Source organism: Labeo rohita, chromosome 17 (assembly GCF_022985175.1).
Source record: "Labeo rohita strain BAU-BD-2019 chromosome 17, IGBB_LRoh.1.0, whole genome shotgun sequence".
In the NCBI taxonomy this organism is placed as follows: Eukaryota; Metazoa; Chordata; class Actinopteri; order Cypriniformes; family Cyprinidae; genus Labeo; species Labeo rohita.
The window spans coordinates 5391544-5418781 of NC_066885.1; the positions used below are offsets into that span (position 1 = coordinate 5391544).

General features: G+C 35.2%; 3 protein-coding genes across 5 annotated transcripts in view; 1 reads left to right on the top strand and 2 right to left on the bottom strand.

Moving 5' to 3' along the window:
- Positions 1 to 2380, bottom strand: part of ctbp2a (C-terminal binding protein 2a) — a 66160-nt gene extending 63780 nt beyond the window's left edge. Inside the window, exon 1 of one of the 3 annotated variants that reach the window (XM_051133340.1) lies at positions 2159 to 2380. The gene's annotated coding sequence lies outside the window, so the exon portion shown is untranslated. Of the gene's footprint in view, positions 1 to 2053; positions 2137 to 2158 lie in introns of those variants that run through there. The other 2 variants (XM_051133342.1, XM_051133343.1) reach the window with 2 other exon arrangements.
- A 7645-nt stretch (positions 2381 to 10025) lies between these two features.
- On the bottom strand, positions 10026 to 14302 carry tex36 (testis expressed 36). The gene is made up of 4 exons (XM_051133970.1): positions 14020 to 14302; positions 13747 to 13887; positions 10684 to 10764; positions 10026 to 10593 (listed from the first exon to the last, which is right to left on the bottom strand). The coding sequence occupies exons 1-4, from the start codon at positions 14185 to 14187 to the stop codon at positions 10267 to 10269; spliced, it is 717 nt and encodes a 238-aa protein (XP_050989927.1). The 5' UTR covers positions 14188 to 14302; the 3' UTR covers positions 10026 to 10266.
- Positions 14303 to 14640: 338 nt separating this feature from the next.
- edrf1 (erythroid differentiation regulatory factor 1) lies at positions 14641 to 26902 on the top strand. Its single transcript, XM_051133980.1, is given in 26 exon segments — positions 14641 to 15079; positions 15352 to 15554; positions 15658 to 15724; positions 16303 to 16428; positions 16594 to 16718; positions 16796 to 16946; positions 17040 to 17099; positions 17101 to 17133; positions 17753 to 17874; positions 18448 to 18559; positions 18654 to 18801; positions 18889 to 19000; positions 19098 to 19209; positions 19287 to 19550; positions 19759 to 19830; positions 20956 to 21103; positions 21197 to 21388; positions 21533 to 21733; positions 21896 to 22117; positions 22225 to 22451; positions 23519 to 23677; positions 23757 to 23906; positions 23991 to 24144; positions 24237 to 24352; positions 25905 to 26077; positions 26200 to 26902. Coding segments are annotated over 26 exon segments (3711 nt in total). The 5' UTR covers positions 14641 to 14980; the 3' UTR covers positions 26363 to 26902.
- The last annotated feature ends 336 nt before the right edge of the window (positions 26903 to 27238 follow it).

The window sequence follows — 27238 nt, forward strand, 5'->3', positions numbered from 1 at the left end:
ATACCATTCATGAATTTGTTTAAAAATAGGAACAGTGGTCCTCAATGTGTGACGTCATGACCTATATAATTGTGCATAATTAGGACAACAAAATACAGTTGAAGTCCAAAGTTTACATATACCTTGCAGAATCTGCAAAATGTTAATTATTTTACCAAAATAAAAGGGATCATAGTTGTCCTCAGTGTGAAAACATGGATCTCAAAATCATACAAGGTTCAAGTACACAATGTTGGAAAGGGTTCAAATACACAAAAAAATTGAAAAACCAAAGTATTTGTGGGACCTGAAGGACTTTTCTAAAGAACAGCGGGCAGTTTAACTGTTTAGGACAAACAAGGGACTCATGAACAACTATCACTAAACAAACAAACAAAAACACAGCTGTTGATTATTCAGATAACAACACAGTATTAAGAATTATGCATGTGTAAACTTTTGAACGCGGACATTTTTAAAAATTCACCTATTGTTCTTTCTTGTGGACTATATGTAAATGTCTTTTATGCGAAATATCTTATTCAGGTCAGTACTAAATAAAAAAAATAACATGCATTTTGTATGATCCCTCTTATTTTGGTAAAATAATTAACATTTTGCAGATTCTGCAAGGTAAATGTAAACATTTGACTTCAACTGTAAAAGATTTGGTCCAAATTCATCTTTCACTTATTAAGTTTTACGGCATAGCTTTATGCTCAGAAACCATGAACAAAAACATGGAAGGCACTGAAAATGTGAATCAGACTACATGTTGAATCTACTGGTTGTTGAGGTAAATACTTGAATTATTAATATTATTTAATATTATTATATTTCAAAGTTTGATATTAAGGTCGTTTCTGCTCAAAAAATATTTCAGCGGAGGGTAACCACTTGATACCCAGTGTAAAACCACTTGAGAACCACTGATCCAAGCAACATACAAATGAACGCGCACACACCCCCTCCGCACACCTGAAGAACAGGATGCCATAAATATTAAAGAAGCCCTTTGCATTTTCCTGTCTGACTCTAATAAATGTCTTCCTGCTTCGTATGCTGCCATGTACACTATGATTCAGTGTGTGATGTGTGAGCGCTCCGGGGCGAGCGAGAGGGAGGGAGAATTCTCAGCGGGAAACATAATGGACGTGTTAGAAATCAAGGTCTCCAGTCGTCAAACCCAAACATGCAACCTACTGAGAATACATAACTGCTTATGAGTAACACTATGCATTATTAACACATGCACTGCATCCTATTAACCAGCAAGGGCTGCGCCGCATTTGATAGTTTGCAGAGTTAAGCTTGGAAAAGTAACATTTTCTTTCGGGCCCCGGCGCCTCCTTGAAAGGGCCCTTGACAAAGCCCTTAGAAACAGCAGATGTCCTGGTAGAGAACATCTGTACACACCCCCTCTCCTCCAGCACAGACAAAGGGGCATCACACACACACACACACACACACACACACTTCTTAATATCTTGTTTTAAATCTGTGATCTTAAAGTAAGGAATCATCTAAAAACATCACAAATCTTTAAAAACGTCTATGTAATAAGTTAAGCGACCAGACTAAACTTTTAAAGTACATCAAAAAAGGGTTGTTGACTTGGCCAAAACCATATTTAGGAACCTGGTCATACAGTTACCAACTACATATTACATTCACGTTGAGTCAAAATGCACATTTCCTTACATAGTGCCTTTATAAGACATGCAACATTAAGCTAATGCTATCAGTTCCACAAGATGGAACATATCAACAGAGTTATTTTATACATTGTTGCAACACTTGATCTAACGGATACAATGTAACCAAACCGCGAACAATCAGCCGATACAATGTATCCACAGATTAAAGAGGCATTGTAACAACCAAAGACGTTCTATTTGCAACTATTTCAGTCGCTGAGTGGCTCAAGATGTCCTCGGATATTAGAAACACGGAGAGAAAAGCCCACCCATCCCCTCCATGTCGCAGGCGAATAAACACACATGGACGGACACACCGCGCAACACCAGCCGCGGTTGCTTAAACCAACAACCGGCGAGTGCATCTTATATCTTACCTGGACAAACGCCTATGTATGTATGAAGATATCGGGTTCATATATCCGTTAAGAATCAATCCGCTGCTCAAATGCACGTAGAAGCGTTCATGATTAATGACTCACCTTAAAAATGCTACAAAACTTAATCCAGCGTGTCCCAAAACTGAATATCTGATTGTGATGTTTGGCTCTAGGTGATTGAAATAACTTACAGATGTGGCTCAGTTTGGTTCAGAGCGCAAGAAGGTGGTTTACGGGGTTTAAAAAAAAAAACAGGAGGTGATTCGGAGACTATGGTGCACTACGTTTCATCTTTTCCCCAGTTGCAAGGATTGAGATGTCTCTGTTTTCCTTTTCTTTTTTCTCTATCTTTTTGAAAGAGGCGGGGCTTTGGATTGAGCCGACCAATAGCGGGGCGGTTAGCGTGAGGTCACGCCCACATCGAGTGCGTTTGCACTGGTCAGTTTGACCACAGCAGGCCTGCGGAACACTAGCATTTATTGCTATCGCAGGGAAGTCGGAAATTTCTCATATTTGATCCCTGGTGTTGATTTTTGTTACTTTTAAGAGAGCTAATTTATCAAAGAGGAATGGTTGTCTTCATTTATGCCAATTTTAATTTCAATTCAGTTCAATTTAATTTGAATAAATAGGTTGTTTACTTTCAAATGAATTAAAAGTCACCTTATTTTGAAACTAGACTAGATTATCATAATTTTATTTGTCGTTTAATACAATTTCGTCAGCTCATATCTGAGAAAAAATGTAGGTGAAAAGTTGAAATGAAAATTTAGATTAATTTATTTTGGTCATCATTTTGTCAGAGCTGACCTAGGAAGTAGTATTGAATCTGTAATATTTCTGTGCTTTGTGTCAGTTTTTAGTTTTACCTTTTTCAAAATGTAAATGTTCATCATTCGTAATTGACAGTGGTAACACTGACAGGTAAATTTGTGCTTTTCTTCATGTCATTCAGCTGGTGGTATATTAATATGTCATATAGTAGTTTAATGTCACTACAGGTCAGACATAACTTTCAGACACGCTTTCACTAATTAACAATAAACACAATAAATCAGATATGTGACCCTGGACCACAAAACCAGTCATAAGGGTCATTTTCTTGAAAGCTTTCCATTGATGTATGGTGATAGGACAATATTTGGCTGATATACAACTATTTGAAAATCTGGAATCTGAGGGTGCAAAAAAAATCGCCTTTAAAGTTCTATTACTAATCAAAAATTCAGTTTTGATATATTTACGGTAGGCAACTTACAAAATATCTTCATGGAACATGATCTTTACTTAATATTCTAATGATTTTTGGCATAAAAGAAAAATTGATCATTTTGACCCATATTGTTGGCTATTACTACAAATATACCCGTGCTACTTATGACTGGTTTTGTGGTCCAGGCAGGGTCACATGTGTGTGGTTCAACAGATACGCTACTGCAAATGCAGATATTATAATTCAAAAATATGTAAGAACATGTAAAATAATGCTGCATAAAAACAGCAGCATAAAAATGCAAAACACCGAATAAAACTATGCAAGCAGTGCTGGATAATAAATGTGCATAAAGCATATGTTTTATCCACAGACTTTCTCTCTTCTCTAGAAACATTGTCTTTTTTTTTACTCAAGTGCAAATGCACCTCATAAGTAATATGAAAATATTACGTTTTCAAAGAAACATTTCTGTAGAACACACACACATTCATCTCACAAATCCCTCACAGCCTCTCTCTCTTTCTCTCCTTACATACTGTACATTTCTCCCAAATTCAGCACTTTTACATTCTGCCTCTCTGGGCACAAAATGCTTGTTTCAGATTCATATCCTCTTAAGGTTAGTTTGACTCTTTGCTTTACAATACCTGCTTGTACATATACTGATTTGCCAAGATCTATGACACTTTCACAGAAACTATACAATTTACAAGACATTCTTCTGTCCTCTGGGACAGAAGCAAGTCGATTTTACGGTTTCACTCAGCAGTCAAATACCTCAAATTTGCAGATTATAACAGGATTAATTAACATTTAAATGTAGTATACATTCCTTACTGGCATATTATGCATGAGCGCAAGTGGATACATGAATGGTGTTTATTAAATGCATAACTCAATTTGCAAGAAAAGCACTTGAGATCCATACTCATGGAAAAACAGTTTACCCTATGGAATAACCTTAATCACGTACAATTCATTAAAAACAACACTGGAGGCCTAAAATTCGCCCAGATGAAATCAGATAATCACAAGTGAAATGTCATCTTCTCTCTAAACCCAGTTTTAATCACAGGTGAAGGAAGGTTTCACACTTGTAATTGTTGCAGGTTTATTGCTATATTTTTTACCCGGGGTTATGAAACCATTCTCCAGAGCAGGACTAGCTTTTGTGGGGTTAAAACCTGCTAAATGTGGGCAGTGTTAAACTATGCAGCGTTAGAATGCTTAACAACAGACAACCAATCGCAGTAGGGGTTCGATCTTCAACTGGCTGGCAGGAGCCGCCACTGACAGGTCATGTGACCTGTCAGTGGCTGGTGGCAGCTGCCAGTCTGATGCTGGCAGGTCACGTGACCTGCCAGTGGCAGGCTGGTGGCTGGCAGTCTCAACTGCTTCAGATCTGTGAGTATAACGAGTTCTCTGTCACTCTCGCTGCAAGGAAATACACTATTTTATTGTTATGAATGTATTCTTATAACTCTGTTCTTTAAGTATGATTGACGTTTTTCCACAATTAAAAAGGTCAAATGAACGTGATCACAACTGGTTGCTTACTGACGCTTCGCCTAAACTCGGAGCGCTCTTGTGGCTGTCAGAGCTGCCAGTGGAAGCGACAATAAGCTGCCAGTTGAAATCACGGCCATTTAAACACTTTATTCATAATAAAACTCCATAAAATGCGGATAAATTAAAAGACTAGACCTATAAGAAGATATTAATGATCATGAAATAATAATCTGCCGAAAATCTGTTGTTGCTGAAACTTGTTGAGGCATACTACCAGCTGGCAGCTGCCAGTCAGCCCGCCACTGGCAGGTCACGTGACGTCACGTGGCGGCTCCTGCCAGCCAGTTGAAGATTGAACCCCCTCTCACCAATCGCGTACCTCATATTTAAAGAAAAATCGCGTGTTGTCGCGTGCTGCGTTCGTCCAATGACACTGCAAACAATATGCAAATAAGCACATTAACTCAGGATTTAGGAATGTGCAGTGTGAAAAAAGGGTGTTAAATTTAGCAGGGGCGCTAAGGACATGTCCCTACCATTACCCATCAATTACTAAAATATCCCTAGCAATAATTTTTTAACAAACAATTAAATATATTTATATGTAACCACTGTTGTAATTTCAGCCATATCTGAACAAAGGTCATACCATTGATATAACCTTAAATGTTAGTAAATATGCTAGAAAAGTATGTCCCTGAAATGGAGCTTTTCGAAACTCTGAATCAGTTAAACCATTGCACGCAAAATGATTTCGAAGCGCTCCAATCGCATCGCGTATTGCGAATCATTTGATTCAGATCTGAACTTCGGAGTGTTTATCGCGAATCATTTGATCCGAACTCCGGAGCGGGTTCGGGAATCATTTGATTAAGACAGGAACTTCAGAACGGGTTTGTGAATCTTTTGATTCAGATCGGTAGTTCGAAGCGCGGGTCGCAAATCATTTGATTTAGAAGATCAGAACTTAGGGTCGGAACTCGAATCCGAATCATTCGAATAGCGAATCATTTGATTTAGTAGATCGGAACTTCAGAGCCGCTTTGTGAATCTTTTGATTCAGATCAGGACTTCGAAAGGGGTTCGCAAATAACTTGATTTAGATTGGGACTTCGGAGAGCATATCACAAATCATTTGATTTAGATCGGAACTTCAGAGGAGGTTCGTGAATCATTATTCAAATCAGGACTTCGAAGCAGGTTCGTGAATCTTTTGATTCAGATAGGGACTTCAGAGTGTAAATCATTTGATTTAGATTGGAACTTAGGATCGGGTTTGTGAATCATTTTGATTCAGAACGGAAATTCAGAGTGCAAATTGCGAATCATTTGATTTAGTAGATGAGCCAGTTTGTGAATCTTTTGATTCAGATTTGGACTTCGAAGTGCAGAACACAAATCATTTTTATTTAGATCTGTACTTCGGAGCAGGTTTGTGAATCATTATTCAGACTGGGATTTCGAAGCACGGAATGCAAAACATTTGATTTAGATCTGAACTTCAGAATGGCTTTGTGAATCTTTTGATTTAGATCAGAACTTCGGAGTGGGTTCGTGAAACATTATTCAGATTAGGACTTCGGAGCGTAAATCGCGAAACATTTGATTAAGATCAGGATTTTGGAGCGCATATCACGAATCATTTAATTCAGATCGGGACCTCAGATCTATATAAATTCTTCAGTAAGGTGTGAAACTAGATGACAATATTAGAATGTATCTTTTTAGCCTGATAATCTGTTTAACTGGGGTTTAGAATGACCCAGGCTTAATTTTTTCAAGTGTAAAAAGCTGTAAAAAGCGCACTCCGAAAATTATTTCTAAACAATTTGTTTTGATCTAATACAATTGTATTGCGTTTCCCAGCTATCAAAGAACATTTTGCAGAGGTTCTCTCAAAGTTATGAACAAGGATTCTTCTAGTAATGTTAATAGAACATTTGTTCAAAGTTATATTTATGTTCTGAAACCATTAGCACATAAACATTAGTTCTGTCCTGGAACATGTTACTTCTGAAACATTTAGTCGGTTAGTGTTTTAAATGTTACTATTTCTTTCAGAGAATGCTGAAAAGTAACATTACCATAATGTTTGTAAAATTCTAAAATGGAATGTTTTTAATGTGCAGAGATCAAAACATTCTTAGAAGCTATTTTATTAGCTGGGTTCTCATTCAAACATAATTGCTTGACTTTTTTTAAACTTCATTGGCTTAAATCAGTGTTTCATTCTAAAAGAACATGGTTCAATCAAGCAGCTTGATTAAATGGTTGTAAATAAAGCACTTGAATGAATCGGTGCAGCGCTGAGTACTGACTTCTGACACCAAACACTGAGTTTTTCTGCGTTGTAACATCCACTCAGACTGATCTGTTCACAATGATGCGCTATACGCCTGTACGGATGTGAGCAATCTGTAACAATGACTTATTCTAATGCAGCAGCCCTCTCCACCTCATTTGAATGAATATTTCATCACAATGAAGGTTTATTCTGCTGTGTGCCGGGTCTCCTGCAGCCATTTCTCAAGGTTAGACAGAGTTATCACAGGGCCAAGCTGAAAAACAAGGTTGCGTGGCTGAGTGGCAACAGTGAGCGATATCTCACAACAACAGCGTCAAGGAAAAGATGTTGTTGACTAGGAGAAAATTCATGCCCCATGAATTATAATGACTGGAAATCAAAGGTAGGGTTTAGACAGCAGATCACACGCGCGTCGTAATGTAACTGCGGACCCAATTCGTTTCTGCATTACAAAGAAGCATTTGTTTACACTTGTCTGGAAAAAAAGGCTAATTAGAGTGTTAAGATGCACTAATTATTTCATCAGAGAAACGGTATGGGCTAAATGATTCGTCTTGACCTCTCATGTAAAACATGCCAGACTGTTTCATTAATTCATTATCTGGCTATATTAATTATAATGAGGCCAGGATGGAATGCCCTTAAGTTAAGGCTCTTCATTCCGAAATGATTTATGCTGATTAATCTATTCTATTAAGTGGTAATGCATTCTAATGTTTTAATGTACCTTGACATCTGACTATCCTTTCATAAAGCCTTGTCGTTAAAACATTAGTTGCCATAGAAACCTAACAGGTAATGTAACAATCTATTGGAAACTTTCCTGTTTTGAAAGAAGATGCACTTAATTTATTTTTAACAAAACTCAAATGCTTGTCGGTGCGTCGGAGCCCTTTAAAGTGCAGCACAATAAAAGATGAATCTCAATGAGATGCAATTCTTTGATCTCGACCGGGGTTATTCTGCATTCAGCAAATCCATCAGCTTGTGTCCAGCAATTTATTTTTCAATATGTCTTTCGACGGCGAGAACCGCAATGAGCTTTCAATAAACTGTCAGCGTGGAGACAAATAACATTAAGATCAATGTTTAGCATTTGCAAAAACAAAGACTATCAGTTGAACCGGCACCAGAGTAAGTCAGACAATATTAACAGAACAGACAATGTTAAGAGAATTCTCTGTGCCATCACCATGGCAACATGCTTATCTTTCATGAATAGGTTATGAAAGAAATGCAACGTGCAAAACTTCATTACCATCAAAGAAATAAATACTTAATTACTAGATGTCATTTTCTTGGACTGCATTTCAAAATGTGGGCTAAACAAAGAGAGAGACTGCCATTGCTCCCAGTATCTCTGCCTTGGTTCTGGACGTGCTGGTAAAGGAAATCTGAAAAAGCACGGAGGATTCTCCTCGCTGCTCTTTTCCAGGTGCGCGCAGACGGCGATACAGCTGCCGTTTCAAATGCAACACCTGTTAGAATAAGATGGCAATCTTGCGGTCTCTCTTTGAAGCTGAGATAATGTAACGCCGTTCACTGTTTAATCTCTTTCAAAGGCAGGATACTGAGCTTTAGCCCAAACGTCACACTGCCCTTACAATCCCCATTTCTCGCTTTGAACCGCATCAGGAGAGTGAAATGCCACATTAAATGGCAATTTAATTTTGGGATGTTATAAATATTCTCTTGCGTGTTATTTTAGTATCACTGATGTACTAGTTTGAAATAGATATTATTTTTATACACTTTATTTTTAGGTAAAGTTTTAGTCTTTTTTTTTTTTTAAAGTCATTTTTTATTATTTTTAAATATGTCTATATATTTCTGTTTAAATCTAACTTTTTTTTAGTTTCAGTTATTTTAGTATTTCAAGTTAAACTAAATGGAAATAAGATATGTTGCCTTGGCAAAATCAGTTTAATTTAAGTAAATATTAAATAATTGTAATATTTTATTTAATTTCAGTTAATGTTCAATTTATTTTAAATTATTAATTTTTTATTTTGTTTTAGTTAACCATAATAACCCTGATTCCCATAAATAAATAAATAAATAACAAAGGAAATCTCGCTCTCTATTGCAATCAAAATTATTTTTATTTTTAATTTTTAACTAAGCTTCTGGGATGTTGAATTATCAGTTTAATTTTATTTATTTTTTGTTATATTAGTATTTCAAGTTAAACTAAATGGAACTAAAAAACACTGCCCTAGAAAATATGTTTTAAGTAAATAGGTTTAATATTTTATTTTATTTCAGTTAAAGTTTAATTTATTTTAAATAATGATCTTTTTTTTAAGGTTTTAGTTTTAGTTAACCATAATAACTCTCATCCCCATAAACAAATACATACAATTACAAAGGAGATCTCTCTCTTTATAGCAATTAAAATTATTATTTTATTATTTTTTAAAATAGAAATAAGAAACGTTACCTTGGCAAATTAAGTTCAGTTTAAGTAAATATTAAATATTAGGTAAATATTAAATGTTTAATATTTTATTTTATTTCAGTTAACGTTTGATTTATTTTAAATAATGATTTTTTTTTTCAGTCTAGTTAACCATAATAACTCTGGTTTCCAATAAATAAATAAATAAATAAATACAATTACAAAGGAGATCTCTCTCTCTATTGCAATCAAATTTTGTAAATGTCTGTATGGTTTCTGTTGATTTTTAATTATTAGTTTATTTATTTTCATGTATTTTAAGTCAAATTAAAAATAAATGTCCTTAGCAGCTAGCTGAAATAAAATAAGTGTAATATAAGTAAATAGTAATCATTAAGTAAATGTTAAATAATTGTAATATTTTTATTTCAGATAACGTTTAATTTATTTTAAGACAAGGTTGTTTAAAAACATACATGCTAAGACAAGGTTGATACCTAAATATAATAAATTAATTCTAATGAATTTGATAAGACTGAGGTAAAAATATTTATTCTTTAATTATACAGCATACTGCATTCAACACTTATGCTCTTCACAGAATAAACATTTTTGTGACACTGCAAAGCTGATTTTGAGTGATGCCAGACTCAGTGAATGGCATAGACAGACAAAAAGAACACTGACCTCTGCTGGTTAAAGCAGACAATGACACATTTGCTAGGAAATTCCCAGAGTATCATTCTTAGTGATTGCAGTCTAATCATCTCTAATTGTCTTATTTAGGGGGTTAATGAGAGGTTGGTGGCTGCTAGTACACTTAGTGGAGTGTGCTGGGTAGAGTCGGCCCTCCCAAACCACATGAAACACTCCCCGGCCTGAGCCGTAGCGTTCGTTTGAGACCTCGCTGAGTGATCTCTAGGGAAGCGTCTTCTGAGTGTGTCTTCTCTGCCCTCCGTTTCCTGTTTGGGCAGGAAGTCGGTTCGATAAGCTGAGCGGTCCCACCTTGCTGTGCTGACTGGACTCGAGGTGTCATCATCATAATGGCACAGGTAGAAATGAGAGTTATGCTGGCGATGCTCATCAAGACATTTCTTACGGCCAAAACCCTTTATATATGAACACATACACAGGGAAATGGGTATAAGGATTTGAGGTCTAATAAATATAATCACTGTGTATCATAATGATGAACTCACCTGATCATACACGGCAATAGTTTTCTGCAGTGCTGTGCGGTTATCGTGCGCTGACAATGGATATTCTCTGCCCATTGTTTTCTGCCATAGAAAGACATGAAAATGTTTCTTCAAGTATGAATCAGGATGATTACAGTACAGTAAAGAATTATTTTCTCCAGATTGCAGGTAGATTACTTTTTTGTAGTCCGTTGTTTTTTTTGTTTTGTTTTTTAAAAGTAATCTAATCTAATTTAATTGTAAGTAATCTAATTGTAGTTAATTACTGGCTTAAAATAAACCCAAAAATAATTGTAAATTGAAAATCAGACACATAATCACTAGAGACATCAGCAATAATAAAAAAGATGAACAATAAGCAATTTAAAAAAGATTTATTATTTATTTATTATGGTAACGACATGCTAGTAACATGCTAACAACATGCTAGTAACATTCTAATCATGCTGCAATAATGCTAGTAACATGGTAATCAAGCCACAAATATGCCAACAACATGCTAGTAACATGATATTCATGCTACAATAATGCTATTAACTTGCTAATCATGCTAAAATATGCCAATTATGCTAGAAACATGATAGTATCTTGCTAATCATGTTAGAAACATGATAGCAACATGCTAGTAACATGCTATTCATGCTACAATAATGCTAGTAACTTGCTAATCATGCTAATAATATGCCAATTATACTACAAACAAGCTAGTAACTCGCTAATCATGTTAGAAAAATGATAGCAACATCCTAGTAACTTGCTAATCATAATAACAACATACTACTAACATGCTAATCATAATAGAATCATGCTCGCAACATGCTAGTGTTAATCACGCTAACAACATGTTAGTAACATGATAATCATGTTAGAAACATGCTAGCAACATGCTAGAAGCGTAGTAACTTGGTAGTAATGCTAACAACATGCTAGTAACATGCTAATCATGCTACAATAATGCTAGTAACATGATAATCATGCCACAAACATGCTAACAACATGCTAGTAACATGCTAATCATACTACAATAATGCTAGTAACTTGCTAATCATGTTAGAAACATGATAGCAACATGCTAGTAGCTTGCTAATCATGGTAACAACATACTACTAACATGCTAGAAGCTTAGTAACTTGGTAGTCATGTTAACAACATGCTAGTAACATGCTACTCATGCTAGAATAATGCTGGTAACATGGTAATCAAGCCACAAACATGATAGCAACATGCTAGTAACATGCTAATCATGCTAACAACATGCTAGTAACATGCTAATCATGCTACAATAATGCTAGTAACATGGTAATCAAGCCACAAACATGATAGCAATATGCTAGTAACATGCTATTCATGCTACAATAATAGCATATGCCAATTATGCTAGAAACATGATAGTAACTTGCTAATCATGGTAACAACATACTACTAACATGCTAATCATAATAGAATCATGCTAGCAACATGCTAGTGTTAATCATGCTAACAACATGTTAGTAACATGATAATCATGTTAGCAACATGCTAGAAGCTTAGTAACTTGGTAGTCATGCTAACAACATGCTAGTAACATGTTAATCATGCTATAATAATGCTAGTAACTTGCTAATCATGCTAATAATATGCTAATTATGCTAGAAACATGCTAGTAACTTGCTAATCATGTTAGAAACATGATAACAACATGCTAATCATGTTAGAACCATGCTAGCAACATGCTACTATCATGCTAACTGCAATAGAATCATGCTAGGAACATGCTAGTAACATGCTGATCATACTAGAAATATGCTAACAACATGCTAATTACCTTTACATGCTAATTACAACATGCTAATTACCTTACTAACTTGCTAAGCATGCTAACAACATCCTAACATGTTAATAATACTAACAACATGCTAATCATGTTAAAATAATGCTAGTCACTTGCTAATCATACTAATAATATGCTAATAATACTAGAAACATGCTAGTAACTTGTAAATCATGCTAACAGTATGCTAATAACATGCGGACCATGTAAAAAATGATAACAACATGTTAATAATCATGGTAACAACATGCTACTAACATGTTAATCATAATAGAATCATGCTAGCAACATGCTAGTATGCTAATCATAATAACATGCTAACAACTTACTAGTAGCTTAGTAACTTGCTAATCATGCTAACAGCATACTAGTAACTCGTTAATCATGTTAACAACATGCTAGTAACATGATAATTGTAATAGAAATATAAAAGAATCATGCTAGAAACATGCTAGTAACTTGTTAATCATGCTAACAACATGCTAATAATATGCTAATCATGCTAGAAACATGCTAGTAACTTGTTAATCATGTTAACAACATGCTAATAATATGCTAATCATGCTACAACCATGTTAGTAACTTGTTAATCATGCTAGTAACACAGTAGTTATGCTAGAATCATGTTAGTAACTTCTTAATCAAGCTAGTAACATGCTAATCATGCCAATAACATGCTAGTAACAAGCTAGCTATCTATCTATCGCCTTTGAAACATTACCTTTAATCTTTCAAACTATTTTAAACTGAAAACCGTCAAACTTTTACAACTTTTTATAACTTTTAAAACTAATTATCTGGCCTGGCTTTCTTAAGCCAACTTGAAAGTTCGTCTACAAGCTCGCACATTTGAGCTAATGTGATATGACTTATTGAATATTTTTGCATTAAACATTACACTACATCCGAGTTTCCCAAACTGTTTTTTTTTTTTTTTTTCAGGGGTTCATAAATTGAAAAGCTAAGAATGAATTCAAAACAATTAAATTAAAAGAATAATTTAAAAATGTATATAATGTAAATATAATAAAAGATTAAAAAACTATTTTTAAATAAATAATTAAAAAATGTAAACACTTCGAATATTTTTAAACATTTAAAAAGGTGATATATGTTTATGCTGTGTGGTCCCTCAGTTTTCCATGAAATTATAGCTGCCTGACTAATGGCCAATCTGTGTGTGCGGTTTCACAAAACTGGAAAACTTTACAAACATATATAAGCCATTTCATGAATATACAGCAATAACTAACCTTTTCAGGATTGACGAATATTTTGGGATATCTCTCCTCTGCTTGTGTCAGTGGTTGAGGAACTCCATGTGCCAGCATTAAACCTGTGCTGGTACACAAATCACGTGTTTGTCCGGTCTGTGACACACAAGTGTGAATAAACTGGAAAATACGAGCAGGCACATCGGTTAATAAACCAATTAGAAATAAAGAAAGAACGATGCGAGAGAGGTGTAAAATTCAGCCTAAGCGCTTTTATAGGTAAGGCTAGTTAAAGAAGTGTGCGTATCTTACCCAGTTTCCACTCTTGTTCTTCTTATTAAAGCATCTCTTGCCTCCTTCACTCATTGTCACTGCATGAATTGAAAATAAACGCTTAACTAAAGTTACATTCCCAAACGCAGGTGAACTCAGGTGAACTAGAGCAAACAGTGATTTTGTAACCATGGCAACAGAAAGCATACGCTATTCATAAAAAACTGAACACCGAAAACAAACAAAATCACAATAAATATATGCATTTTTAACATTTAATATGTAGAAATATGAAGAGTTAAAAATATGTAATATGTAAAGGTTAAATGAGTGTTTAAAATATATTTATTATCTATTATTATCTTATATTATAGCATAAACAAAATTCAATAGGCTATAGTAATAATTATACATCTATTTGTGCTTATTATATTATATAAATATATTATCACTATATATCACGTTTAATCGTTTCAGTAATCACATTCAGTATATAAAAATATCCTGGATTAATTTAATAATCTAAAATATAACATTTAAAATAACATACGAACCCAAAATCTAACGTAATTATTTTAGTTTGAAATACTTTTAATGCATTTCTACATTTTTCCACTCCTTTCTAGAAAGAGTCATCGCTGACGTCACGTGTAGTTCCGGGTGAGCGATATAGTAAGTTTGGAGTGATCAGTGAGAAGCTGCCTGGTGATAAACACACACTTTCCTCAGAGAACAGCGTTTGTTTTTTTTATTTTGTAGTCGTGTGAGAGTTAATCGATTAATCTGACAGATTTCGGGAGGTCATACACATATCGATATTTAAGATAAAACAGCGAGAACTGTAATGTAAAAAGCAACATGGTCTGCTGTGTGTTCCAGTAGTAGTTAATATAGCAGATTTATGATCAGTTACAGTTTGTAAGCGAAAGAATCAGTGATTGTGTATTTTGAACGTTACCTTCCTGTAATTCGTCGTGTTGTGGAGGTTCTGGATGGATGGATGAATGTGGTGGATATGAGCTCTCAGGATAAGAAGACAGACTCAGATCCCAGACATGAGGAGGATCAGAGCAGCCCTGCATCTGAAGAAAACAAACAGGTCTGATAGCTTGTGTCTAGAGTCACTGCAGTACTGTAACACAATAATGTAACACAATAATGTAACATTGTAAGAGACTGTCATTACAGTAAGATGATGCTCGTCACATACTGCAGCATTTCTCACTGTCCAGTTGCACTAATCATGTCTTCATGTTGCTTTGTATTTATGGAAATGTGGCTGTGTTATACAATCTGAAGTTTAAAGATGTTAAGTCCTATTGAGAGAAACTTACAACCTAACAGTTCCATGTGCAATATTTGTGATTTTAGGTTATTTGTCTGGGCAACAATGAAGTGAAGAGTCGTGCAGTAGTGAAATACTCTGCTGCACCGCCGTCCTCCTCCTATGCATTACTACAGGAGAAGACCGACCTCAAGCTGCCACCGGCAAACTGGCTGCGAGAAAATGCTCAGCTGGGCACGGCCGGGACCACCGTGCTCGGATCCAGCAGGAAAAGCAAACCCTTCTCCAGGTATCTCTGTTATTTTGCATTTATAGTGATGTAAATGTACATATTTAGATGGCAGAGAAGCTGATACTTTTGTGCATTCTTGTGTTTTCTTTGTTAATTGTAGTTTTGGGATGGCGTACGACTTCATTGACTGTATAGGTGATGATGTTGATGTTGTTTCTGATTCAGAGGTAAGTCTGTTTTATTGTACAAACTTATGCAAACTTCTCTTTATATGATGATAAGGCGTTTGTAGAATACTTGATTCTGATTGGTCAAAAATGGCATTATGCTGTCACATATTTATGTATAATGATGTTAAATAACATAACTGAAGATTATCCAAGGAAAACGGATTTCTCAAATCACTTTCTTTTGACTTAATAAAATTATTTATTAACAATGTACACTGCTGTTTGATTTGTGCGACGTATTAAATTGTTCAAAAGTGACAGTAAAAACATTTATAATGTTACAAAACATTTCTATGTCAAATAAATGCTGTTCTGAATCCTAACAAGTTGGAGTTTCCACAAAACAGCGCAACTGTTTTTAACATTGATAATAATATGAAATGTTTTTTTTGAGCAGCAAATCAGCATATTAGAATGATTTCTGAATGGTCATGTGACACTGAAGAAGTAATGATGCTGAAAATTCAGCTTTGATCACAGGAATAAATGAGATTTTAAAATGATAATAATATTTTTTATGTTTTTTGATCAAATAAATGCAGTCTTACTAAAAGACCTTCTTCTAATTTAAACAGAACATCAAGAAGTTGCTAAAGATCCCCTACAGTAAGTCTCATGTCAGCATGGCTGTTCACAGAGTGGGGAGCACACTACTGCTAGATGAACTGGACATTCAGGAACTATTCATGAGGTCATCGCAGGTAATGGGAAATAGTCACCTTATTTCTCTTAGCTGTACTTTGTTTTGTTAAGGAGCCCAAAATGTATCTCCATTTAACCTTCCAATGGCTACTCCCCAAACCTGAAAATTGAAAGGAGTGTTTATGCCATCTTAAGATTAACCTAATATTGCATCTGCCCTGTAGACTGGTGACTGGACATGGCTGAAGGAGTTTTACCAGCGTCTCATTGACCAAAAGTGGCAAAGAAAGAAGAAAAGTAAGGAACACTGGAATGAGAAGGCCATCCTCTCAAAGTTTCTCTATTACAGGTAAGATTTGACTTTACACGATTGCTATCCCATGACTGCACTGATTTCGTCAATGACATTACTCTTCTGTGTTTCAGTATTAACAGTGATGGGACTGCAGTGCCTATGCAGTCAGATACAGAGCAGGCAGCAGAGGAGAGTTGTGGGGCGGCGGCTGAAGGACCATCTTGGCCTGCCACCTTTAACAGTTCCACTACTGATTCCGAGGAGTCTGCGATACCCAAAGAGGTGCGGCCAACTTTTCCTCTACTTCATATTTCTCATGTCATGTGCTCTCAGTGATTCTAAGGCTGAATTATCTTGTTCTCTCGTGTCTTTCAGGAGCAGGTGGACACATACGCTTTAGGTCACGTGTCTTCAGTTCCCAAAGAGCAGAATCTGCCCCACATTGTTCAATGAAGGAGAAAACAGTCAGGTAATTAGAATATGATTTTTTACAACATTTTTTTGGACAGATAATAATGGTTCTTATTTTACTTTTAATTAAAAATAAATAAAAGTTAAGAGTATATATCATTTGTTTTTAATTAAATGTGAAATAAGTTTACAAAGAATTTTTTAAAATGCTATAAAAATATATAAATACAAATACTTCATATACATACACTACCAGTCAAAAGTTTTTGAACAGTAAGATTTTGAATGTTTTTTTTTTTTTTATTCACTTCTGCTCACCAAAGACATTTATAATGTTGCAAAAGATTTCTATTTCAGATAAATGCTGTTCTTCTGAACTTTCTATTCATTAAAGAAACCTGAAAAAAATCTATTCAGCTGTTTTCAACATTATAATAATAATAAATTGAGCAGCAAATCAGAATATTAGAATTACAGAATATTTGATTTCTAAAGGATCATGTGACTGGAGTCATGATGCTAAAAATCAGCTTTTAAAATTTTAAAGTGTTTTTCCTGTACTTTGGATCAAATGAATGCAGGCTTGGGGAGCAGAAGAGACTTGTTCAAATACTTTTGACTGGTAGTGTATGTATTTTTATAAATATATGTATTTCTTTATCTCTCTCATGTCTCAGGGTTTGAGGAATGACTTTGTCAGGAATATTCTATGGACATTTGAAGACATCCACATGCTTGTGGGATCAAATATGCCCATATTTGGAGGTGGTCGATACCCAGCGGTCAGTCTACGACTCAGGTTAGAGTTCTACATTTTTTTTAGGTTAAATCTATCTGGATTTGAATTATTTGCAAGTTAATTACATTTGAAGGCTAAACCCTCTATATGCACTAATGTTAAAAAATTTGGGGTCAGTAAGTGATACTTTATTCAACAAGAATACATTAAATTGATAGAAAGTGACAAGGCCATTCATAATATTACAAAAATAATAATAATAAAATAATCAATTTAATGTTGTTCTTTTAAGCTTTATTTTCATCAAAGAGTTTACAAAATATTAAGCAGCTTTTCAACCTTGATAATAATAGTCTCTTGAGCATCAAAATCCATCTTTACATCACAGGAATAAATTTCATTTTACAGTATATTACAATCGATTTACAATTTAGTAAAAATTTAGTAAAAATATTTTACAATATAACCATTTTTACTGTATTTTTTAATCAAATAGATGCAAACTTGTTAAGCATAAGAGACCACTTTCAGAAGTTTATGATGTACTCTACTATTTATAATTCTGTATTTAAGTATGTTATTTTTATTTTTTTATTTTATTTTTTTTTTAAATGCTTGACTTTGTCTTAACAGGGACAACAACAAACCAATCAATGTTCTCACAGGAATTGATTACTGGCTGGATAATTTGATGTGTAACGTACCAGAGCTGGTCATGTGCTTTCACGTCAATGGCATTGTGCAGGTAAAATTATTTGGTGATTATTAAATATATTTGCTGTTTTGAACATAAAGATGTACAACAATATTCAGTTTCTTAACTCTCATCATATTTACAGAAATATGAAATGATAAAGACAGAGGACATCCCGAATTTGGATAACTCCACATTCTCAACACGAGTTGTGAAAGACATTGCACAGAATATCCTGTCATTCCTGAAATCCAACTGTACCAAAGAAGGACACACATACTGGCTCTTCAAAGGTTGGCGGCCTATGTTCTTTAGTTTGCTTTCAAACTGTTTCATCTCAAGTCACACCTTGCTAATGGCTGTCTGTTTTGTCTAACCAGCTAGTGGAAGTGACATTGTGAAGCTGTATGACCTCACTACTCTGTGTGAGGAGGCAGCAGAGGAAAAATGCCAGAATCCCTTTACACTTCCTGTAGCGGTGCTTCTCTACAAGTATGTTTTATGTTCATAACTACCTGTCTCATATTCTCTTGCCTAAGTTTCCCAGAGACTTCCCAGAGACTAATCTATTTGGTGTTTCTTGTGACAGAGTGGCCAGCAACATGATGCTAAAGAAGAGCCAAAACAGGAAGAACTATGGGACCATCAGAACGCTGTTGCTCAACTGTATTAAACTGCTGGATGAGGAGCGACATCCACAGGTGTGTAGCTTGATTGCATTACTTTCATTTGAGTTGATGTGTGAATTCTGACCGTTTCCTTCTGTATGTTGGTGTAGATCATCGCTTCTGCTCACTACATGCTGGCAGAACTCTTTCAGCTGGATGATGTGAGTGAGGACGAGGGGAATGGGGAGTCACTGAGGGGTGGAGGATCTGAAGACAGCTACAGTGATGAAGAGGAGGAGGAAGAAGAGGAAGACGAGAGCTGCTCCTACAGCACCTCCTCTGAGCCGCAGGATGACTCCAAAGCCGTGGCCATCATCAAGTCTGTTGGGGAGTTGTCGGTTCCAGAGAAATACAAGAGCACACATCAGATCAGAGTAGGAGATCAATCTGAGTTGTTTTTTGTTTTGTTTTGTTTTGTTTGCACACAGATATTATTGAATATAAGCTGTCTGACGTATAGTAGAAGTTAAAATGATCTATTTATATGTTTGTAAATGTATTTTTTCCCACCTTGCCCTATGAATTTACATTAGCTTTGTTACCAATGTATCATGTTATTATTAGCATTATGTTGCCTTCCAGCCCAACTGTGCATTTCCGGTGTCACAAGACAAGGAGGAGAAGTGCCGACTGGTTCTCAGCTACGTTCTGAAGGTAAGAGAATAAGATTAATATTTGTTTTCATATTTTTGATCATGTGCATTTGCTTTTTTCTTAATTCTCTGGACATCCATCTATCTGTCCATTTGACCATTCACTGTGTCATCCATCCTTCCATCCATCATTCTGTTTTGTCCATCCATCTATCCATTAGTACATCTTGTCCATCCATCTATCCTGTTCATCCATCCATTGTTCTATGTTGTCCGTCCATCCATTCATCATTCTGTCTTGTCCATCCATTGTTCCATCTTATCTGTCAATCCATCCATCCATCCATTGTCCTGTCTTGTCTATCCATCCATCCATCTATCACTTTATCTTGTCCATCCATTGTTCTATCATGTCTGTCAATGCATCCAACCATCCGTCCGTTATTCTGTCTTGTCTGTCTGTCCATCCATCCATCCATTATTCTATCTTGTCTGTCCGTCTGTCCATCATCCATTGTTCTATCTTGTCTATCCATCAGTCCATCCATAACTCTGTCTTGTCCATCCATTGTTCTATCATGTTTTGTCCATCCATCCATTCATCCATCCATCCATCCATCATTCTATCTTGTCTGTCCATCCATCCATTATTATATCTTGTGTATCCATCCATCCATTGTTCTGTCTTGTCCATCCATGTGTCTATCCATTCATCCTGTCTGTCCGTCCATCTAGCAATCATTCTGTCTTGTCAATCCATCATTCTATCTTGTCAATCCATCCATCCTATCCATCCATCCATCCATCATTCTGTCTTGTCCATCCATTCATCCACCCACCCTGTCCACCTGTCCATTCATTATTCTGTCTTGTCTGTCCATCCGTCCATATATCATTCTGTCTTGTCCATCCATCCATTATTCTGTCTTGTCATCCGTCCGTCCGTCCGTCCGTCCGTCCATCCATCCATCCATCCATTATTCTGTTTAGTCTATCCGTCCATCCATTCTTCTATTATTCTGTCTTGTCCGTCCATCCGTTGTTTTCTCCATCCATCCATCATTCTATCTTCTCTGTCCATCCATCCATCTTGTCCGTTCTTTCATCCATCCATCTGTGCATCTATCTATCTATCCATACATCCATACATACATAAACTAAAAAAAAAACTCGCCTGTGTGTTTAGGGTTTAAAAGCAGTGGACAGCAGCATAAAGAAAGAGAGCGACCTTCCTGCGGCTGACCCCAGCACACCTATCCCTCTAAAATATGAGGAGCGGAGTCAGAATGGAGCCAGAGATGTAGAGAAAGAGATCGCTCTGCTGCTGGACAGAGGTCAGTCATTCCATCCATTTAGTTCCTCAGAAACTGTTTCTTCTTCCACGGTTTGATCATTTACTGTGTTGGTCTTCATCTTGGGTCACACAGTCGGTCCGTGTAACGAGGAGCTGAAGGTGCCGACACGCTCCGGGATGTTACCGGGCACATGGCAGCACCGCATGAAACTGCAGCTGTTCCTGAAAGCATCGAAAGCGTACTACGTCCTGTCAGATGCTGCAACCAACCTCCTGAAGTACGGACGGGCACTGCGCTACATAAAACTCGCTCTGCAGTGCCACGGTAAGAACAAGCAGCTTTCAGTATTGTCAGAAAACTTCATACAATGCTGTTCAAAAGTTTGGGGTCAGTACGATTTTTATTTGTATTATTTAGAGCTCATCTATTCAAACCTGATCGATATATGCTTTCTCTCTCTCTCCGCAGATGCATATTGCTCCATTAGTGGTGGTCTCCACCCACAGGTGCTTCTGTTCCACTGCCAATGTCTGTCTCTATGTGGAGATGTTCAGCTCATGTTAGCCCAGAATGCCTCAAACAGAGCCGCGTATCTGGAGGAGTACAACTACCAGACTAAAGATGACCAGGAGATCCTCCACTGCCTACACCGTGAGAGCTCCTGCCAAGGTCAGAACGCTAGATCACACACTCTTTGTGTGTTATAGTAGCAGTTACTACCCAGTTTGAAATGGGATTTTGGACAAATGAGGTGGATTGGATAATAAAACTTCTGGAAGAGACTGTGTCGTATAACATTTGAATATTAACCCTGTTTTTCCTCTCTCTCAGCCTTTAGCATGGCCACTGATCTGGCCTCAGACCCAGAGTACCAGCTGATCGTCAGCAGCAAGTGCTACGAGGCTGCCCATGACCTTTTGATCTCAGGAGTTCTGAAGAACCTGGGACAGGAGCAGCTGGGTCAGGTTCTAAAACGGCTCGGTAACATCCGCAACGAGATGGGCGTCTTCTATATGAACCAGGCTGCGGCCATGCAGGCGGAGAAACAAGGAGGTGAGGGCTTCTTGGGTTTCTATTACAGACACTGGGGTGGTTTGTCAAAAATCCTCTGACAAATAACTTGAGAGTTGTTTGTGAAGTATTGCATTTTCTTCCTCCAGTGCGCAGGAGTGTGTGCGTGGCTGAGCAGGAGCTGTGGAAGAAGAGTTTCTCATGTTTTGAGAAGGGCATGCAGGATTTTAATGCCATTTCAGACTCTGTGAACACAGCCCTCCTGCTGTGCAACATCGGTCGACTCATGCGTATCTGTGCTCAGGCTCACTGCGTCATTACATCAGATCACAGCCGTGGGGAGTTCTCACCAGAAGAGACCCTTTACTACAACAAGGTTAGTCACACATACAGTCTTGAACATTTAAAAGGAACCACGGGTATTAAGATTTGTATAGCTTAATATAACATAAATGATTTCTCTTACTGAATATGTAGTAAAAAACCCATGAAAGACTTAAGTTATTCAAGAAGTCCATATCATTCTTTACATATTGTGGACTATAAGGGGGCACTGTTAAATGGTTGCATTTTTACCGCAACACAACTTGGAAAATAAAATACTGATCTGAGCCACTTTGTGCAGTAAAAATAGCAACAGGTAGCATCAGTAGCACCAGTAGCGCACCGAGTGCAACTATTTAACGTCACCGAAATAATGGCATCCCATAGTCCAAAATAAATAATGTAATTTTTTGTTTTGTTTTGTTTTCTACTACATATTTCAGTAAGAGACATCATTTACATTATATTAAGCCATGCAAGTAGTGATGATAATAGTTTTATTTTTATTATTTAGAAGTTATATTATTCTTATTCTTTTTAATATTGACATGAATATAATAATCTTAATGTAAGACACTTATCCAAAGTATGTACAAATAAGAAATTATGATAAATACAGTTAAATATAATTTTAATAAATTACAATAAAAATGATTAGAAATAATAATAATAATAATTAAAATGTAATTATCATAAGACACATTTATCTACTTTTTATTATCTGCAAATGTGAAATTACTATTATAATAATAATAAGCATAAATAGTAGTATTTAGTATGATTATTCTTATTCATCTTTATTAGATTATTATTATTTTAAGATGGTTGATATTTAATAATGATTATAATAATTTCTCATTTGTTTATCCCTTGGATAGAAGTGTCTTATATTAAGAGTTTTATATCAAGATTTTTAATACAATAATAATAACATTTAGTAGTAGTAGTAGTAGTAGTAGTAGTAATTTCTCATTTGTAAGTCCTTTGGATAAAAGTGTCTGCTAAATTAATTCGTGTAAATGTAAAACATCATCCATAATAAGACCAGGAAGTGGGTCCTTGTCATTGTAGCTGCATCACAGTAGCAGTGTCTCTCTCTTTCTCTCGCTCCATCGACAGGCGATAGATTACTATCAGCGGGCGCTGAAGTCACTGGGCTGCAGGGAGAGTCACTCAGCCGTCTGGGACTCTGTAAACTGGGAACTCTCTACAACGTATTTCACATTAGCCACACTCCTCCAGGACTACGCGCCGTTGTCCCGTAAAGCACAGGAGCAGGTACCACACACACTTAATTCTGTCTGTACACTCTGCTAAAACATTGAACTCCACTTGACATGAGCTTACCGTATTTCAGATTGAGAGGGAAGTCACAGAGACCATGATGAAGTCCCTGAGGTACTGCGACCTGCAGACAGAATCTGCTCGCCAGCCGCTCTATCAGTACAGAGCAGCCACTATCCACCACAGACTGGCTTCAATGTACCACAGCTGCTACCGCAACCAGGTATAGCATCAAACACATGTAGAGGAAGAGTCTACACTTTTATCTTCAACATATAATAAGCCTTAACATGGATTCTTTTCTCAGGTTGGAGATGAGAGCGTTCGTAAGCAGCACAAAGCTCTGGCAGAGCAGCATTACAGTAAGGCTGTGCGGCTCTTCATAAGTCTGAGCGACGCCCCGTGCGAGCTGCTCCGCACGCTTCTGGAGAGAGTGGCCTTCGCCGAGTTTACCATGGCGGGTAAGAAACACACCCTGGAGGAAATATCAGCTGTGAAAGGCTGATGGGACACAAGTAGAGACTCATATCGGATGGTTTATTGTGTTTTCCAGGTCAGAACAGCAGTGCTGTGAAATTGAAAACTCTGACGGGAGCTTTGGAGATCATGTGTGAAACACGGCATGCTTTCAAACTCATTCATAAAGAGTTGCTGGAGCAACAGGATAAGGTATATACACAGACATACAATAATAATAATAATAATAATAATAATAATAATAATATTATAATTTAATATAGATCTAATTTATATATCCTTTGGATAAGTTTCTTATATTATTATATTATTGAAATTAATATATATTATCATTAACAATAATAATAGAAATATAAAATATATAAAATATAAAATAGAAATATCTTATATAAGGTATTATATAAGATGTAGTTTTATTATTATTATTATTATTATTATTATTATTAAAAATAATAAATAATAATAATTATTTCTCATTTATAAGTCCCTTGATTAAAAATATATATTATATTAGGATTATTATATTAAGATATTAATATTTATTATCATTTTTGTTATTAGTAATTATAAAATTCTTTTCTCATTTGTCCGTTGAATGAACATGTATGTAAAGATTATTATATTCGTTTAGTTTTTTTTTTTTTTTTTTTTTTTCCAATATTTCTCCCTTGGACAAAAGTGTCTTATAGTAATATTATTATATGAATTATATATATATATTTTTTTTATTATTATTAATAATAATAAATAATTATTTCTCATTTTATAGGTTCCTTGGATAAAATTGTATTATATTAAAATTAATATTTATTATCATTACTATTATTATTACTAATAATTATTACAATGAGAATAATTATTAATATAATAATTAATGAATGCATTAATGTGTCTATAAAAGATAGAAGAAGAAGAAGAAGAAGAAGACGAATCATTGTCAATCATAATTTCTTCCTTTGGCAAACGTATCTTATTTATTTGATTATTTTTATTTAAGATTTTGTTTTATTATTATTTATTTATTATATTATTATTATTTATTGCAATATAATAATCATAATAATAATAATAATAATAATAAAATTATAAGAATAATACTTTCTCATTTTTCCCTTAGATAAAAGTGTCTTGTATTAAGATTATTATGTTAAGATGTTAATATTTATTACGTTTATTAAGTTTATTTATATTTATTAAGTTATTATTTAAGATGTAGTATTACTACTTCTACTACTTCTAATAACAAATAATAATACTTACTAATAATAAATATGATTTCTCATTTGATGAGAAATGAGAATAATTATTATTATATTAATAATTATTCTCATTTCTCATCAAATTTAATAAATCCCTTGCATTAATGTCTATAAAAATTATTATATTTATAATAATAATAATCATCATCATCAGTCATCATTTTTCCCATGAACAAATGTGTTTTATTTGATTATTTTTGTTTAAGATTTTGTTCATTAATAATATAATAATAACAACTATTTCTCATTTGTTACTATTATTATTATTAAAAATGATAATAATAATTTTAAAAGTATATTATTATAAAAGTATGTTAATAATAATATAAAAGTATATTATATTAGTATATTGAAGTGTCCTATATTATTATTATATGAATTATTTATTGTAATAATAACAACGACAACAACAATAATAATATAACAATAATTGTTCTCTTTGTTGAATGGTCAGTCTTACACCGTTATGTGATGTATGTTGACAGATGTTGACGCCAGAAGACTCGGACAAACCTGAAGAGCTCCATTCAGATAGTTCTTCCTCCTCTGAGCTCAACACAGAAGAGGTTGTGAAGTTAAGTGGCGTCTTTGAGCCCAGTTTCTCCTTCCTCCTGCTGCAACTGATTAAACTCAGCACTGCAAGTAAACGCAAACTCAGGTGAGAGACACAAGAATATACATACTTCAGATTTAGTATCATTAATATCTAATAGCATTTATAGTGTTTCATTATGTGGCACTTATTATGTTTTTATTATGATTTTGTGTTTTCGTATGCAGTGGTAAAGAAGAGGAGCAGGTCAAGACTTACAAAAACGTATATTCTCGCCTCCTGAGGGCCGAAAAGTCCGTCCCGCTCATCCAGCGGGTGTCCCTTTTCATGGAGCTGCTGGATCAGCTAAAACCACCGACAGGAAGTGATGAAGCAAGATCATCATCTTGAGAATCAAATCCGAGGGACTTTTCGACTTCCTGACATCATAAATGCAAAGCATGCAACAGATTAGAGCAGAAACAACCTTGCTTTTACAAAAACAACCACAGCTGATATTAAAGATGATACCTAAAAAAAGGTTTCAGCTAGTTTTGGCAAGTTACTTGGAATAAAAAATACAACCCTCACCAGCAGTGCCTTTCTTACACTCACATTGTGCTGGACATCCTACAAGAGTTGGGTTGATAATTATAATAATAAATCCAAACTGTACAGTTGTTTGTATTGCAGATATTTATTGCTAATGAGACAATATGTAGGAAATGTGAACCTGTGGTTTTGTTTTACATACTTTTTACTGGAAAGTGCACTCACAGGCTTTTCTTTTCTGGTGCATAAATAAGCTCATGAATTGTAAAAAAACAAAATGCAGGTTTTCAATAAAAATGTGCAATAATTAATAAAGGTCAATGCAACAAAGGTGATTATCCAGACACAGTATTGTGAACGTGTGACTGCTTGGCTTTTAAAACTTTAATAAAGTTCAGAGCTGCTCAAAGTCGTTGTCATGTCTTTTTGAAAACTGAAACACTTGTTTAAAACAATATATGACATGTTCTGATGTGTTTCAGCCTTGTAACTAGATGAGTAAAGTTTGAGAACAAACTTTAAGTTGGCTTGAGAAAGCCTAGCCTGAAAGTTTGAAGCAGTTGTAAAAGTATGAAAGCAGCTAGCATGATTTAACACATTGCTTACATGATTTAACATGTTGTTAACAAGTTTTAGCATGATTAGCTTGTTGCTTGTATTTTTATAGGCTGATTACAATGTTGTTAGCATAATAGGCAAATTACTAGAATGTTGTTAGCATGATTAGCAAGTTAC

Excerpts from the sequence above, each read along its gene's own strand:
- tex36 (XM_051133970.1), bottom strand. The coding sequence starts at position 14,187 with ATGCTTTCTGTTGCCATGGTTACAAAATCACTGTTTGCTCTAGTTCAC. Across the intron at positions 10,765-13,746 it reads TATTCGTCAATCCTGAAAAG|AAAACAATGGGCAGAGAATA; the intron begins GTTAGTTATTGC and ends TTTCTATGGCAG. Across the intron at positions 10,594-10,683 it reads CTATTGCCGTGTATGATCAG|GGTTTTGGCCGTAAGAAATG; the intron begins GTGAGTTCATCA and ends TCATATATAAAG.